We start from the raw sequence: 16,185 nt of genomic DNA, 5'->3' as shown, positions 1-16,185 counted from the left end.
CTCTCCCTCCTCTCTCTTTCTCTCTCTCCCCTCCTCTCTCTTTCTCTCTCTCCCCTCCTCTCTCTCTTTCTCTCTCTCCCCTCCTCTCTCTCTTTCTCTCTCTCCCCTCCTCTCTCTCCCCCCTCTCTCCCCTCCTCTCTCTCTCACCTCATCCCCCTGTCTCCCCTCCTCTCTCTCTTTCTCTCTCTCTCCCACACCCCCTCTCTCTCACCTCATCCCCCTGTCTCCCCTCCTCTCTCTCTCTCCCCACACCCCCTCTCTCTCACCTCATCCCCCTGTATCCCCTCCTCTCTCTCTCACCTCATCCCCCTGTCTCCCCTCCTCTCTCTCTCACCTCATCCCCCTGTCTCCCCTCCTCTCTCTCTCACCTCATCCCCCTGTCCCCTCCTCTCTCTCTCACCTCATCCCCCTGTCTCCCCTCCTCTCTCTCTTTCTCTCTCTCTCCCCACACCCCCTCTCTCTCACCTCATCCCCCTGTCTCCCCTCCTCTCTCTCTCTCCCCACACCCCCTCTCTCTCACCTCATCCCCCTGTCTCCCCTCCTCTCTCTCTCACCTCATCCCCCTGGTCTCACCCTGCCTCTCTCTCTCCACAGAGCATGAAAGGAGAGGTTCACTAACTATGTTCTGTTACTCATTGTCGGGTCTACGGAACATGGAGCAGTTCTCATGGAACCCTGGTAACTACTGTCTGTCTGTCGTCTGTCTACGGAACATGGGAGCAGTTCTCATGGAACCCTGGTAACTACTGGTCTTCTGTCTGTCTGTCTACGGAACATGGAGCAGTTCTCATGGAACCCTGGTAACTACTGTCTGTCTGTCTGTCTGTCTACGGAACATGGAGCAGTTCTCATGGAACCCTGGTAACTACTGTCTGTCTGTCTGTCTGTCTGTCTACGGAACATGGAGCAGTTCTCATGGAACCCTGGTAACTACTGTCTGTCTGTCTGTCTGTCTACGGAACATGGAGCAGTTCTCATGGAACCCTGGTAACTACTGTCTGTCTGTCTGTCTGTCTACGGAACATGGAGCAGTTCTCATGGAACCCTGGTAACTACTGTCTGTCTGTCTGTCTACGGAACATGGAGCAGTTCTCATGGAACCCTGGTAACTACTGTCCGTCTGTCTGTCTGTCTGTCTACGGAACATGGAGCAGTTCTCATGGAACCCTGGTAACTACTGTCTGTCTGTCTGTCTACGGAACATGGAGCAGTTCTCATGGAACCCTGGTAACTACTGTCTGTCTGTCTGTCTGTCTGTCTGTCTACGGAACATGGAGCAGTTCTCATGGAACCCTGGTAACTACTGTCTGTCTGTCTACGGAACATGGAGCAGTTCTCATGGAACCCTGGTAACTACTGTCTGTCTGTCTGTCTGTCTGTCTACGGAACATGGAGCAGTTCTCATGGAACCCTGGTAACTACTGTCTGTCTGCCTGTCTGTCTGTCTGTCTGCCTGTCTGTCTGTCTACGGAACATGGAGCAGTTCTCATGGAACCCTGGTAACTACTGTCTGTCTGCCTGTCTGTCTGTCTGCCTGTCTGTCTGTCTGTCTGTCTGTCTACGGAACATGGAGCAGTTCTCATGGAACCCTGGTAACTACTGTCTGTCTGTCTGTCTGCCTGCCTGTCTGTCTACGGAACATGGAGCAGTTCTCATGGAACCCTGGTAACTACTGTCTGTCTGTCTGTCTGCCTGTCTGTCTGTCTGTCTGTCTGTCTGTCTGTCTACGGAACATGGAGCAGTTCTCATGGAACCCTGGTAACTACTGTCTGTCTGTCTGTCTGTCTGTCTGTCTGTCTGTCTACGGAACATGGAGCAGTTCTCATGGAACCCTGGTAACTACTGTCTGTCTGTCTGTCTGTCTGCCTGTCTGTCTGTCTGTCTGTCTGTCTACGGAACATGGAGCAGTTCTCATGGAACCCTGGTAACTACTGTCTGTCTGTCTGCCTGTCTGTCTGTCTGCCTGTCTGTCTGTCTGTCTGTCTGTCTGTCTGTCTGTCTGTCTGTCTGTCTGTCTACGGAACATGGAGCAGTTCTCATGGAACCCTGGTAACTACTGTCTGTCTGTCTGTCTGCCTGCCTGTCTGTCTGTCTGCCTGTCTGTCTGTCTGTCTGTCTGTCTGCCTGTCTGTCTGTCTGTCTACGGAACATGGAGCAGTTCTCATGGAACCCTGGTAACTACTGTCTGTCTGTCTGTCTGTCTGTCTGTCTGTCTGTCTGTCTGTCTGTCTGTCTGTCTGTCTGTCTGTCTGTCTGCCTGTCTGTCTGTCTGTCTGCCTGTCTGTCTGTCTGTCTGTCTGTCTGTCTGTCTGTCTGTCTACGGAACATGGAGCAGTTCTCATGGAACCCTGGTAACTACTGTCTGTCTGTCTGTCTGCCTGCCTGTCTGTCTGTCTGTCTGTCTGTCTGCCTGTCTGTCTGTCTGTCTACGGAACATGGAGCAGTTCTCATGGAACCCTGGTAACTACTGTCTGTCTGTCTGTCTGTCTGTCTGTCTGTCTGTCTGTCTGTCTGTCTGTCTGTCTGTCTGTCTGTCTGTCTGTCTGTCTGTCTGTCTGTCTGTCTGTCTGTCTGTCTGTCTGTCTGTCTGTCTGTCTGTCTGTCTGTCTGTCTGTCTGTCTGTCTGTCTGTCTGTCTGTCTGTCTGTCTGTCTGTCTGTCTGTCTGTCTGTCTGTCTGTCTGTCTGTCTGTCTGTCTGTCTGTCTGTCTGTCTGTCTGTCTGTCTGTCTGTCTGTCTGTCTGTCTGTCTGTCTGTCTGTCTGTCTGTCTGTCTGTCTGTCTGTCTGTCTGTCTGTCTGTCTGTCTGTCTGTCTGTCTGTCTGTCTGTCTGTCTGTCTGTCTGTCTGTCTGTCTGTCTGTCTGTCTGTCTGTCTGTCTGTCTGTCTGTCTGTCTGTCTGTCTGTCTGTCTGTCTGTCTGTCTGTCTGTCTGTCTGTCTGTCTGTCTGTCTGTCTGTCTGTCTGTCTGTCTGTCTGTCTGTCTGTCTGTCTGTCTGTCTGTCTGTCTGTCTGTCTGTCTGTCTGTCTGTCTGTCTGTCTGTCTGTCTGTCTGTCTGTCTGTCTGTCTGTCTGTCTGTCTGTCTGTCTGTCTGTCTGTCTGTCTGTCTGTCTGTCTGTCTGTCTGTCTGTCTGTCTGTCTGTCTGTCTGTCTGTCTGTCTGTCTGTCTGTCTGTCTGTCTGTCTGTCTGTCTGTCTGTCTGTCTGTCTGTCTGTCTGTCTGTCTGTCTGTCTGTCTGTCTGTCTGTCTGTCTGTCTGTCTGTCTGTCTGTCTGTCTGTCTGTCTGTCTGTCTGTCTGTCTGTCTGTCTGTCTGTCTGTCTGTCTGTCTGTCTGTCTGTCTGTCTGTCTGTCTGTCTGTCTGTCTGTCTGTCTGTCTGTCTGTCTGTCTGTCTGTCTGTCTGTCTGTCTGTCTGTCTGTCTGTCTGTCTGTCTGTCTGTCTGTCTGTCTGTCTGTCTGTCTGTCTGTCTGTCTGTCTGTCTGTCTGTCTGTCTGTCTGTCTGTCTGTCTGTCTGTCTGTCTGTCTGTCTGTCTGTCTGTCTGTCTGTCTGTCTGTCTGTCTGTCTGTCTGTCTGTCTGTCTGTCTGTCTGTCTGTCTGTCTGTCTGTCTGTCTGTCTGTCTGTCTGTCTGTCTGTCTGTCTGTCTGTCGTCTGTCTGTCTGTCTGTCTGTCTGTCTGTCTGTCTGTCGGGTCTGTCTTCTGTCTGGTCTGTCTGTCTGTATGTCTGTCCTGTCTTGTCTGTCTTCGGTCTGTCCGTCTGTTCTGTCTGTCTGTCCTGTCTGTCTGTCTGTCCTGTCTGTCTGTCTGTCTGTCTGTCCCTGTCTGTCCTGGTCTGTCTGTTCCGTCGGTCTAGTCTGTCTGTCTGTCGTTGTCTGTCTGTCTGTCTGTCTGTCTGTCTGTCTGTCTGTCTGTTCTGTCTTGTCTGTCTGTCTGTCTGGTCTGCCTGTCGTCTGTCTGTCTGTCGGTCTGTCTGTCTGTCTGTCTGTCTGTCTTGTTTGTTTGTTGTTTGTTTGTTTGTTTATCTGGGGCCTAAAAGGTGTCACACCGTGGGGCCTAGAAGGTGTCACACCGTGGGGCCTAAAAGGTGTCACACTGTGGGGCCTAAAAGGTGTCACACTGTGGGGCCTAGAAGGTGTAACACTGTGGGGCCTAGAAGGTGTCACACTGTGGGGCCTAGAAGGTGTCACACTGTGGGGCCTAAAAGGTGTCACACTGTGGGGCCTAAAAGGTGTCACACTGTGGGCCTAAAAGGTGACTGAAAATGGTGTGTTATGACGCAGGAACCCTTCATTATTATCACTGGTATTGACAATGGAAGGCCGCTGCTCTCTGACCCCATGTATAACATCTCCTGCCGTTGTGCCCTTGAGCAAGGCACTTAAACCCCCCCAGAGTTAATACTGCACTGACAGGCTGCTGAATAAAACCCTCCGTATGGAAAGACACTGTGGTGTGTTGGAGTAGGACTGGGTTCTGGTGTGTTGGAGTAGGACTGGGTTCTGGTGTGTTGGAGTAGGACTGGGTTCTGGTGTGTTGGAGTAGGACTGGGTTCTGGTGTGTTGGAGCAGGACTGGGTTCTGGTGTGTTAGAGCAGGACTGGGTTCTGGTGTGTTGGAGTAGGACTGGATTCTGGTGTGTTTGGAGTAGGACTGGGTTCTGGTGTGTTGGAGTAGGACTGGGTTCTGGTGTGTTGGAGTAGGACTGGGTTCTGGTGTGTTGGAGCAGGACTGGGTTCTGGTGTGTTAGAGCAGGACTGGGTTCTGGTGTGTTGGAGTAGGACTGGGTTCTGGTGTGTTAGAGCAGGACTGGGTTCTGGTGTGTTAGGAGTAGGACTGGGTTCTGGTGTGTTGGAGTAGGACTGGGTTCTGGTGTGTTAGAGTAGGACTGGGTTCTGGTGTGTTGGAGTAGGACTGGGTTCTGGTGTGTTAGAGCAGGACTGGGTTCTGGTGTGTTAGAGTAGGACTGGGTTCTGGTGTGTTGGAGTAGGACTGGGTTCTGGTGTGTTGGAGTAGGACTGGGTTCTGGTGTGTTGGAGTAGGACTGGGTTCTGGTGTGTTAGAGCAGGACTGGGTTCTGGTGTGTTAGAGTAGGACTGGGTTCTGGTGTGTTAGAGCAGGACTGGGTTCTGGTGTGTTGGAGTAGGACTGGGTTCTGGTGTGTTAGAGTAGGACTGGGTTCTGGTGTGTTAGAGCAGGACTGGGTTCTGGTGTGTTAGAGCAGGACTGGGTTCTGGTGTGTTAGAGCAGGACTGGGTTCTGGTGTGTTACAGCAGGACTGGGTTCTGGTGTGTTAGAGCAGGACTCGAGAAAAGACCTGCAAACCAGTATCTCTCCTGGAGGAGGGTTGACCACCCAGTATCTCTCCTGGAGGAGGGTGGTCTATTGGTAAGGCTAAAGGTGGCCAGGTGGCTAGCTGAGAGGGTGGTCTATTGGTAAGGCTAAAGGTGGGTCAGGTGGCCAGCTGAGAGGGTGATAAGGCTAAAGGTGGCCAGGTGGCCAGCTGAGAGGGTGATCTATTGGTAAGGCTAAAGGTGGGCCAGGTGGCTAGCTGAAATGATGGTAAGGCTAAAGGTGGCCAGGTGGCTAGCTGAGAGGGTGGTGTATTGGTAAGGCTAAAGGTGGCTAGCTGAGATGGTGGTAAGGCTAAAGGTGGGCCAGGTGACTAGCTGAGAGGGTGATAAGGCTAAAGGTGGCCAGGTGGCCAGCTGAGATGGTGGTAAGGCTAAAGGTGGGCCAGGTGGATAGCTGAGAGGGTGGTCTATTGGTAAGGCTAAAGGTGGGCCAGGTGGCCAGCTGAGATGGTGGTAAGGCTACGGGTGGGCCAGGTGGCTAGCTGAGATGGTGGTAAGGCTAAGGGTGGGCCAGGTGGCCAGCTGAGATGGTGGTAAGGCTAAAGGTGGGCCAGGTGGCCAGCTGAGATGGTGGTAAGGCTAAAGGTGGGCCAGGTGGCTAGCTGAGAGGGTGATAAGGCTAAAGGTGGGCCAGGTGGCCAGCTGAGATGGTGGTAAGGCTAAGGGTGGGCCAGGTGGCTAGCTGAGAGGGTGATGTATTGGTAAGGCTAAAGGTGGCCAGCTGAGATGGTGGTAAGGCTAAAGGTGGGCCAGGTGGCTAGCTGAGATGGTGGTAAGGCTAAGGGTGGGCCAGGTGGCTAGCTGAGAGGGTGATAAGGCTAAAGGTGGGCCAGGTGGCTAGCTGAGAGGGTGATAAGGCTAAAGGTGGGCCAGGTGGCCAGCTGAGAGGGTGATAAGGCTAAGGGTGGGCCAGGTGGCTAGCTGAGAGGGTGATAAGGCTAAAGGTGGGTCAGCAGCCAGCTGAGAGGGTGATAAGGCTAAAGGTGGGCCAGGTGGCTAGCTGAGATGGTGGTAAGGCTAAGGGTGGGCCAGGTGGCCAGCTGAGATGGTGGTAAGGCTAAGGGTGGGCCAGGTGGCCAGCTGAGATGGTGGTAAGGCTAAAGGTGGGCCAGGTGCTAGCTGAGAGGGTGGTCTATTGGTAAGGCTAAAGGTGGCCAGGTGGCTAGCTGAGATGGTGGTAAGGCTAAGGGTGGGCCAGGTGGCTAGCTGAGAGGGTGATAAGGCTAAAGGTGGGCCAGGTGGCTAGCTGAGAGGGTGATAAGGCTAAAGGTGGGCCAGGTGGCCAGCTGAGAGGGTGATAAGGCTAAGGGTGGGCCAGGTGGCTAGCTGAGAGGGTGATAAGGCTAAAGGTGGGTCAGCAGCCAGCTGAGAGGGTGATAAGGCTAAAGGTTGGCCAGGTGGCTAGCTGAGATGGTGGTAAGGCTAAGGGTGGGCCAGGTGGCCAGCTGAGATGGTGGTAAGGCTAAGGGTGGGCCAGGTGGCCAGCTGAGATGGTGGTAAGGCTAAAGGTGGGCCAGGTGCTAGCTGAGAGGGTGGTCTATTGGTAAGGCTAAAGGTGGCCAGGTGGGCTAGCTGAGAGGGTGATAAGGCTAAAGGTGGGCCAGGTGGATAGCTGAGAGGGTGGTAAGGCTAAGGGTGGGCCAGGTGGCTAGCTGAGAGGGTGGTCTATTGGTAAGGCTAAAGGTGGGCCAGGTGGCTAGCTGAGATGGTGGTAAGGCTAAGGGTGGGCCAGGTGGCTAGCTGAGAGGGTGATAAGGCTAAAGGTGGGCCAGGTGGCTAGCTGAGAGGGTGATAAGGCTAAAGGTGGGCCAGGTGGCCAGCTGAGAGGGTGATAAGGCTAAGGGTGGGCCAGGTGGCTAGCTGAGAGGGTGATAAGGCTAAAGGTGGGTCAGCAGCCAGCTGAGAGGGTGATAAGGCTAAAGGTGGGCCAGGTGGCTAGCTGAGATGGTGGTAAGGCTAAGGGTGGGCCAGGTGGCCAGCTGAGATGGTGGTAAGGCTAAGGGTGGGCCAGGTGGCCAGCTGAGATGGTGGTAAGGCTAAAGGTGGGCCAGGTGCTAGCTGAGAGGGTGGTCTATTGGTAAGGCTAAAGGTGGCCAGGTGGCTAGCTGAGAGGGTGATAAGGCTAAAGGTGGGCCAGGTGGATAGCTGAGAGGGTGATAAGGCTAAAGGTGGGCCAGGTGGCTAGCTGAGATGGTGGTAAGGCTAAAGGTGGGCCAGGTGGCTAGCTGAGAGGGTGGTCTATTGGTAAGGCTAAAGGTGGGCCAGGTGGCTAGCTGAGATGGTGGTAAGGCTAAGGGTGGGCCAGGTGGCTAGCTGAGAGGGTGGTCTATTGGTAAGGCTAAAGGTGGGCCAGGTGGATAGCTGAGAGGGTGATCTATTGGTAAGGCTAAAGGTGGGCCAGGTGGCCAGCTGAGAGGGTGATCTATTGGTAAGGCTAAAGGTGGGCCAGGTGGCCAGCTGAGATGGTGGTAAGGCTAAAGGTGGGCCAGGTGGATAGCTGAGAGGGTGGTCTATTGGTAAGGCTAAAGGTGGGCCAGGTGGCCAGCTGAGAGGGTGATCTATTGGTAAGGCTAAAGGTGGGCCAGGTGGCCAGCTGAGATGGTGGTAAGGCTAAAGGTGGGCCAGGTGGATAGCTGAGAGGGTGGTCTATTGGTAAGGCTAAAGGTGGGCCAGGTGGCCAGCTGAGATGGTGGTAAGGCTAAAGGTGGGCCAGGTGGCTAGCTGAGAGGGTGATAAGGCTAAAGGTGGGCCAGGTGGCCAGCTGAGATGGTGGTAAGGCTAAAGGTGGGCCAGGTGGATAGCTGAGAGGGTGGTCTATTGGTAAGGCTAAAGGTGGGCCAGGTGGCCAGCTGAGAGGGTGGTAAGGCTAAAGGTGGGCCAGGTGGCTAGCTGAGATGGTGGTAAGGCTAAAGGTGGCCAGGTGGCCAGCTGAGAGGGTGATAAGGCTAAAGGTGGGCCAGGTGGCCAGCTGAGATCTTGATCTATTGGTAAGACTGAAACATTCAGTGTTCAGGGGAGATGTTCACAGCATAGGAGTTACCTGTCAGTTTGGCTGTTGTAATATTGTATTACTCTGTCATAATTACATTGACCAGAGGAGAGACAGGTTAGAGCACATTAGACTGTTTTACAACCGGATTATCAGCACTCGTCATAAACTGGACTCGTATGGACTGGGTGTCTGTATTGAAAATGTATCAATCGCTGATGTTATTGATTTAGTGATGTATTAATAATGTATTGATCATTTCCTGATCGGTTAATATGAATGATTAGTGATGTTCTGATAATGTACTGATGATTTCATTATTGATTAGTGATGTTCTGATAATGTACTGATGATTTCATTATTGATTAGTGATGTTCTGATAATGTACTGATGATTTCATTATTGATTAGTGATGTTCTGATAATGTACTGATGATTTCATTATTGATTAGTGATGTTCTGATAATGTACTGATGATTTCATTATTGATTAGTGATGTTCTGATAATGTACTGATGATTTCATTATTGATTAGTGATGTTCTGATAATGTACTGATGATTTCATTATTGATTAGTGATGTTCTGATAATGTACTGATCGGTTAATATGATTTGATTTTTAATGACAGACCACCTGTGGGTGCTGTTTCCTGACGTCGTCATGGTGATAGCGTCTGAGGTTACCGTGGATGTTGTCAAGCACGCCTTCATCACCAAGTTTAACGACATCACTGCAGACGTAAGTGTCCCTCCGTCCTCTCCTGGCGGTGTGGTTTAGGGTTAGTTTAACGACATCACTGCAGACGTAAGTGTCCATCCGTCCCTCCGTCCGTCCTCTCCTGGGGGTGTGGTTTAGGGTTAGTATAACGACATCACTGCAGACGTAAGTGTCCCTCCGTCCATCCTCTCCTGGGGGTGTGGTTTAGGGTTAGTATAACGACATCACTGCAGACGTAAGTGTCCATCCGTCCCTCCGTCCATCCTCTCCTGGGGGTGTGGTTTAGGGTTAGTATAACGACATCACTGCAGACGTAAGTGTCCATCCGTCCCTCCCTCCGTCCTCTCCTGGGGGTGTGTCTACAGGTGTCACGCCCTGACCTTAGAGAGCCTTTTATTCTCTAGTTTGGTTAGGTCGGGGTGTGACTAGGGTGGTTACTCTAGTTTTTGTGTTGGCCTGGTATGGTTCCCAATCAGAGGCAGCTGTCTATCGTTGTCTCTGATTGGGGATCATATTTAGGCAGCCCTTTTCCCCACTGGGTTTTTGTGGGATCTTGTTTTTGTGTTGATGCCTGTGAGCTCTACAGAACGTCACGTTTCGTTGCTCTTTGTTGTTGTGAGTTTCATTTAATAAACATGTGGAACTCCATTCACGCTGCGCCTTGGTCCGTTAATTCATTAGACGATCGTGACAACTGATCGTGACAACTAAAATAAACATTCAGCCAGTTTAAAAAAACTGGTCAATCTAACTATGTCATCAAGGGTGCCGATATATTAGAGCTCATCTGTTTACCACATCTATGTCATCAAGGGTGCCGATATATTAGAGCTCATCTGTTTACCACATCTGACTGTCATCAAGGGTGCCGATATATTAGAGCTCATCTGTTTACCACATCTATGTCATCAAGGGTGCCGATATATTAGAGCTCATCTGTTTACCACATCTGACTGTCATCAAGGGTGCCGATATATTAGAGCTCATCTGTTTACCACATCTGACTGTCATCAAGGGTGCCGATATATTAGAGCTCATCTGTTTACCACATCTGACTGTCATCAAGGGTGCCGATATATTAGAGCTCATCTGTTTACCACATCTGACTGTCATCAAGGGTGCCGATATATTAGAGCTCATCTGTTTACCACATCTGACTGTCATCAAGGGTGCCGATATATTAGAGCTCATCTGTTTACCACATCTGACTGTCATCAAGGGTGCCAATATATTAGAGCTCATCTGTTTACCACATCTATGTCATCAAGGGTGCCGATATATTAGAGCTCATCTGTTTACCACATCTATGTCATCAAGGGTGCCGATATATTAGAGCTCATCTGTTTACCACATCTGACTGTCATCAAGGGTGCCGATATATTAGAGCTCATCTGTTTACCACATCTATGTCATCAAGGGTGACGATATATTAGAGCTCATCTGTTTACCACATCTATGTCATCAAGGGTGCCGATATATTAGAGCTCATCTGTTTACCACATCTATGTCATCAAGGGTGCCGATATATTAGAGCTCATCTGTTTACCACATCTATGTCATCAAGGGTGCCGATATATTAGAGCTCATCTGTTTACCACATCTATGTCATCAAGGGTGCCAATATATTAGAGCTCATCTGTTTACCACATCTGACTGTCATCAAGGGTGCCAATATATTAGAGCTCATGTGTTTACCACATCTGACTGTCATCAAGGGTGCCGATATATTAGAGCTCATCTGTTTACCACATCTGACTGTCATCAAGGGTGCCGATATATTAGAGCTCATCTGTTTACCACATCTATGTCATCAAGGGTGCCAATATATTAGAGCTCATCTGTTTACCACATCTGACTGTCATCAAGGGTGCCGATATATTAGAGCTCATCTGTTTACCACATCTATGTCATCAAGGGTGCCGATATATTAGAGCTCATCTGTTTACCACATCTGACTGTCATCAAGGGTGCCAATATATTAGAGCTCATCTGTTTACCACATCTGACTGTCATCAAGGGTGCCGATATATTAGAGCTCATCTGTTTACCACATCTATGTCATCAAGGGTGCCGATATATTAGAGCTCATCTGTTTACCACATCTATGTCATCAAGGGTGCCGATATATTAGAGCTCATCTGTTTACCACATCTATGTCATCAAGGGTGCCAATATATTAGAGCTCATCTGTTTACCACATCTATGTCATCAAGGGTGCCGATATATTAGAGCTCATCTGTTTACCACATCTGACTGTCATCAAGGGTGCTAATATATTAGAGCTCATCTGTTTACCACATCTGACTGTCATCAAGGGTGCCGATATATTAGAGCTCATCTGTTTACCACATCTATGTCATCAAGGGTGCCGATATATTAGAGCTCATCTGTTTACCACATCTATGTCATCAAGGGTGCCGATATATTAGAGCTCATCTGTTTACCACATCTATGTCATCAAGGGTGCCAATATATTAGAGCTCATCTGTTTACCACATCTATGTCATCAAGGGTGCCGATATATTAGAGCTCATCTGTTTACCACATCTATGTCATCAAGGGTGCCAATATATTAGAGCTCATCTGTTTACCACATCTGACTGTCATCAAGGGTGCCGATATATTAGAGCTCATCTGTTTACCACATCTATGTCATCAAGGGTGCCAATATATTAGAGCTCATCTGTTTACCACATCTATGTCATCAAGGGTACCGATATATTAGAGCTCATCTGTTTACCACATCTGTCATCAGGTCTACGGGGAGTACCGCGCCAGCCTGGCGTTTGACCTCGTCAGCAGCAGACAGAAAAACGTGAGATTTAAACATGAATATTGATGATGATTTAATATATTGTATTGATTTATTGATGAGTTGTTATTGACGGGTCATTATTCATATGGTGTGTGTTTGTTTGCCAGGCCTATACAGACTACAGTGACTCAGTCTCCAGGAGAATGGGCTTCATTCCACTGCCTTTAGCTCTGCTGGTAAGAGACTGGCTGGGTCTGCAGGCCTGGGTTCAACTAGTATTACAGCTCTTTAAGGCTGGGTCTGCAGGCCTGGGTTCAACTAGTATTACAACTCTTTAAGGGTGGGTCTGCAGGCCTGGGTTCAACTAGTATTACAGCTCTTTAAGGCTGGGTCTGCAGGCCTGGGTTCAACTAGTATTACAGCTCTTTAAGGCTGGGTCTGCAGACCTGGGTTCAACTAGTATTACAGCTCTTTAAGGATGGGTCTGCAGGCCTGGGTTCAACTAGTATTACAGCTCTTTAAGGCTGGGTCTGCAGGCCTGGGTTCAACTAGTATTACAGCTCTTTAAGGATGGGTCTGCAGGCCTGGGTTCAACTAGTATTACAGCTCTTTAAGGCTGGGTCTGCAGGCCTGGGTTCAACTAGTATTACAGCTCTTTAAGGCTGGGTCTGCAGGCCTGGATTCAACTAGTATTACAGCTCATTAAGGGTGGGTCTGCAGGGAGGAGACAGGGTTATTATTGATTGGGCTGGTATTGATATTGAACCCAGGTCTGGGGGGGAAGAGACAGGGTTATTATTGATTAGGCTGATATTTATATTGAACCCAGGTCTGGGGGAGGAGACAGGGTTATTATTGATTGGGCTGGTATTGATATTGAACCCAGGTCTGGGGGAGGAGACAGGGTTATTATTGATTAGGCTGATATTGAACCCAGGTCTGGGGGAGGGGACAGGGTTATTATTGATTAGGCTGGTATTGATATTGAACCCAGGTCTGGGGGGAGGAGACAGGGTTATTATTGATTAGGCTGGTATTGATATTGAACCCAGGTCTGGGGGAGGAGACAGGGTTATTATTGATTAGGCTGATATTGAACCCAGGTCTGGGGGGAGGAGACAGGGTTATTATTGATTAGGCTGATATTGAACCCAGGTCTGAAGGGAGGAGACAGGGTTATTATTGATTAGGCTGATATTGAACCCAGGTCTGGAGGGAGGAGACAGGGTTATTATTGATTAGGCTGATATTGAACCCAGGTCTGAAGGGAGGAGACAGGGTTATTATTGATTGGGCTGGTATTGATATTGAACCCAGGTCTGGAGGGAGGAGACAGGGTTATTATTGATTAGGCTGATATTGATATTGAACCCAGGTCTGGAGGGAGGAGACAGGGTTATTATTGATTAGGCTGATATTGAACCCAGGTCTGGGGGAGGAGACAGGGTTATTATTGACAGGGATATTGGTGTGTGTGTGTCTGTTTCAGTTGATCAGGGTGGTGACCAGCTCAGTGAAGATCCAGGGATCTCTCTCCTTCATGTGTGTTCTTCTCTTCTACCTGGGGTAAGACACCTTCTCTTCTACCTGGGGTAAGACACCTTCTCTTCTATCTGGGGTAAGACGTCTTCTCTTCTACCTGGGGTAAGACACCTTCTCTTCTACCTGGGGTAAGACACCTTCTCTTCTACCTGGGGTAAGACACCTTCTCTTCTATCTGGGGTAAGACGTCTTCTCTTCTACCTGGGGGTAAGACACCTTCTCTTCTACCTGGGGTAAGACACCTTCACTTCTACCTGGGGGTAAGACACCTTCTCTTCTACCTGGGGTAAGACACCTTCTCTTCTACCTGGGGGTAAGACACATTCTCTTCTACCTGGGGGTAAGACACCTTCTCTTCTACCTGGGGGTAAGACATCCTCTCTTCTACCTGGGGGTAAGATGTCTTCTCTTCTACCTGGGGTAAGACACCTTCTCTTCTACCTGGGGTAAGATGTTTTTCACTTCTACCTGGGGTAAGACACCTTCTCTTCTACCTGGGGTAAAACACCTTCTCTCCTACCTGGGGTAAGACACCTTCTCTTCTACCTGGGGTCAGATGCCTTCTCTTCTACCTGGGGTAAGACACCTTCTCTTCTACCTGGGGTAAGACACCTTCTCTTCTACCTGGGATAAGACACCTTCTCTTCTACCTGGGGTCAGATGCCTTCTCTTCTACCTGGGGTAAGACACCTTCTCTTCTACCTGGGGTAAGACACCTTCTCTTCTACCTGGGGGTAAGACACCTTCTCTTCTACCTGGGGGTAAGATGTCTTCTCTTCTACCTGGGGTTAAGATGTCTTCTCTTCTACCTGGGGGTAAGATGTCTTCTCTTCTACCTGGGGGTAAAACGCCATTTTAAATAGGCCCCCTAGTGGCCCTAGTGGCCTAAACGACCACTTCTGTCCAATATCGGATGGGCCTCACACACGTGAAGTTAGAGAGGTATTTCTCAACTCTACTGAGATTATTAAACCTCTCTCTATCTGCAGTATGTCACTAAGATGAGGACGCCGTTTGAGGTGAAAATTAAATAAAAAATGAAATCTTGTGTTTATCGTTGTCGAGCAAAATGGGTCAATTTCTGGTGGTGTGTCTTTTGTCCAGCTCTGGTCTGATGGGGTCTTTTGTCCAGCTCTGGTCTGATGGGGTCTGTTGTCCAGCTCTGGTCTGATGGGGTCTTTTTTCCAGCTCTGGTATGATGGGGTCTTTTGTCCAGCTCTGGTCTGATGGGGTCTTTTGTCCAGCTCTGGTCTGATGGGGTCTTTTGTCCAGCTCTGGTCTGATGGGGTCTTTTGTCCAGCTCTGGTATGATGGGGTCTTTTGTCCAGCTCTGGTATGATGGGGTCTGTTGTCCAGTTCTGGTATGATGGGGTCTGTTGTCTGTATCGTCCAGCTCTGGTCTGATGGGGTCTTTTGTCCAGCTCTGGTCTGATGGGGTCTTTTGTCCAGCTCTGGTATGATGGGGTCTGTTGTCCAGCTCTGGTCTGATTGGGTCTTTTGTCCGTATCGTCCAGCTCTGGTATGATGGGGTCTTTTGTCCAGCTCTGGTCTGATGGGGTCTTTTGTCCAGCTCTGGTCTGATGGGGTCTTTTGTCCAGCTCTGGTCTGACGGGGTCTGTTGTCCAGCTCTGGTCTGATGGGGTCTTTTGTCCAGCTCTGGTCTGATGGGGTCTTTTGTCCAGCTCTGGTCTGATGGGGTCTTTTGTCCAGCTCTGGTATGATGGGGTCTTTTGTCCAGCTCTGGTATGATGGGGTCTTTTGTCCAGCTCTGGTCTGATGGGGTCTTTTGTCCAGCTCTGGTCTGATGGGGTCTGTTGTCCAGCTTTGGTCTGATGGGGTCTGTTGTCCAGCTCTGGTCTGATGGGGTCTTTTGTCCAGCTCTGGTCTGATGGGGTCTTTTGTCCAGCTCTGGTATGATGGGGTCTTTTGTCCAGCTCTGGTATGATGGGGTCTTTTGTCCAGCTCTGGTCTGATGGGGTCTGTTGTCCAGCTCTGGTCTGATGGGGTCTGTTGTCCGTATCGTCCAGCTCTGGTCTGATGGGGTCTTTTGTCCGTATCGTCCAGCTCTGGTCTGATGGGGTCTTTTGTCCAGCTCTGGTCTGATGGGGTCTTTTGTCCAGCTCTGGTCTGATGGGGTCTTTTGTCCGTATCACCCAACTCTGGTCTGATGGGGTCTTTTGTCCAGCTCTGGTCTGATGGGGTCTGTTGTCTGTATCGTCCAGCTCTGGTCTGATGGGGTCTGTTGTCCAGCTCTGGTCTGATGGGGTCTTTTGTCCAGCTCTGGTCTGATGGGGTATTTTGTCCAGCTCTGGTCTGACGGGGTCTGTTGTCCAGCTCTGGTCTGATGGGGTCTTTTGTCCAGCTCTGGTCTGATGGGGTCTTTTGTCCAGCTCTGGTCTGATGGGGTCTTTTGTCCAGCTCTGGTCTGATGGGGTCTTTTGTCCAGCTCTGGTATGATGGGGTCTTTTGTCCAGCTCTGGTATGATGGGGTCTTTTGTCCAGCTCTGGTCTGATGGGGTCTTTTGTCCAGCTCTGGTCTGATGGGGTCTGTTGTCCAGTTTTGGTCTGATGGGGTCTTTTGTCCAGCTCTGGTCTGATGGGGTCTTTGTCCAGCTCTGGTATGATGGGGTCTTTTGTCCAGCTCTGGTATGATGGGGTCTTTTTGTCCAGCTCTGGTATGATGGGGTCTTTTGTCCAGCTCTGTTATGATGGGGTCTTTTGTCCAGCTCTGGTCTGATGGGGTCTTTTGTCCAGCTCTGGTCTGATGGGGTCTTTTGTCCAGCTCTGGTCTGACGGGGTCTGTTGTCCAGCTCTGGTCTGATGGGGTCTTTTGTCCAG

At 50.1% G+C, this 16,185-nt stretch overlaps 1 protein-coding gene across 1 annotated transcript in view; it reads left to right on the top strand.

Moving 5' to 3' along the window:
* The window catches only part of tapt1b (transmembrane anterior posterior transformation 1b), a gene marked incomplete at its 5' end in the record, with an annotated part of 40,941 nt that overhangs the window by 18,360 nt on the left and 6,396 nt on the right, over positions 1-16,185 (top strand). Inside the window, 6 exon segments of the mRNA XM_031815989.1 lie at positions 597-636; positions 760-800; positions 8,962-9,071; positions 11,806-11,865; positions 11,973-12,041; positions 13,295-13,371. Of these exon segments, the coding sequence (XP_031671849.1) occupies positions 597-636; positions 760-800; positions 8,962-9,071; positions 11,806-11,865; positions 11,973-12,041; positions 13,295-13,371 (397 nt within the window).

This window comes from Oncorhynchus kisutch, unplaced genomic scaffold, assembly GCF_002021735.2.
Source record: "Oncorhynchus kisutch isolate 150728-3 unplaced genomic scaffold, Okis_V2 scaffold721, whole genome shotgun sequence".
In the NCBI taxonomy this organism is placed as follows: domain Eukaryota; kingdom Metazoa; phylum Chordata; class Actinopteri; order Salmoniformes; family Salmonidae; genus Oncorhynchus; species Oncorhynchus kisutch.
This window is presented reverse-complemented; position numbering and strand designations above follow the sequence as displayed.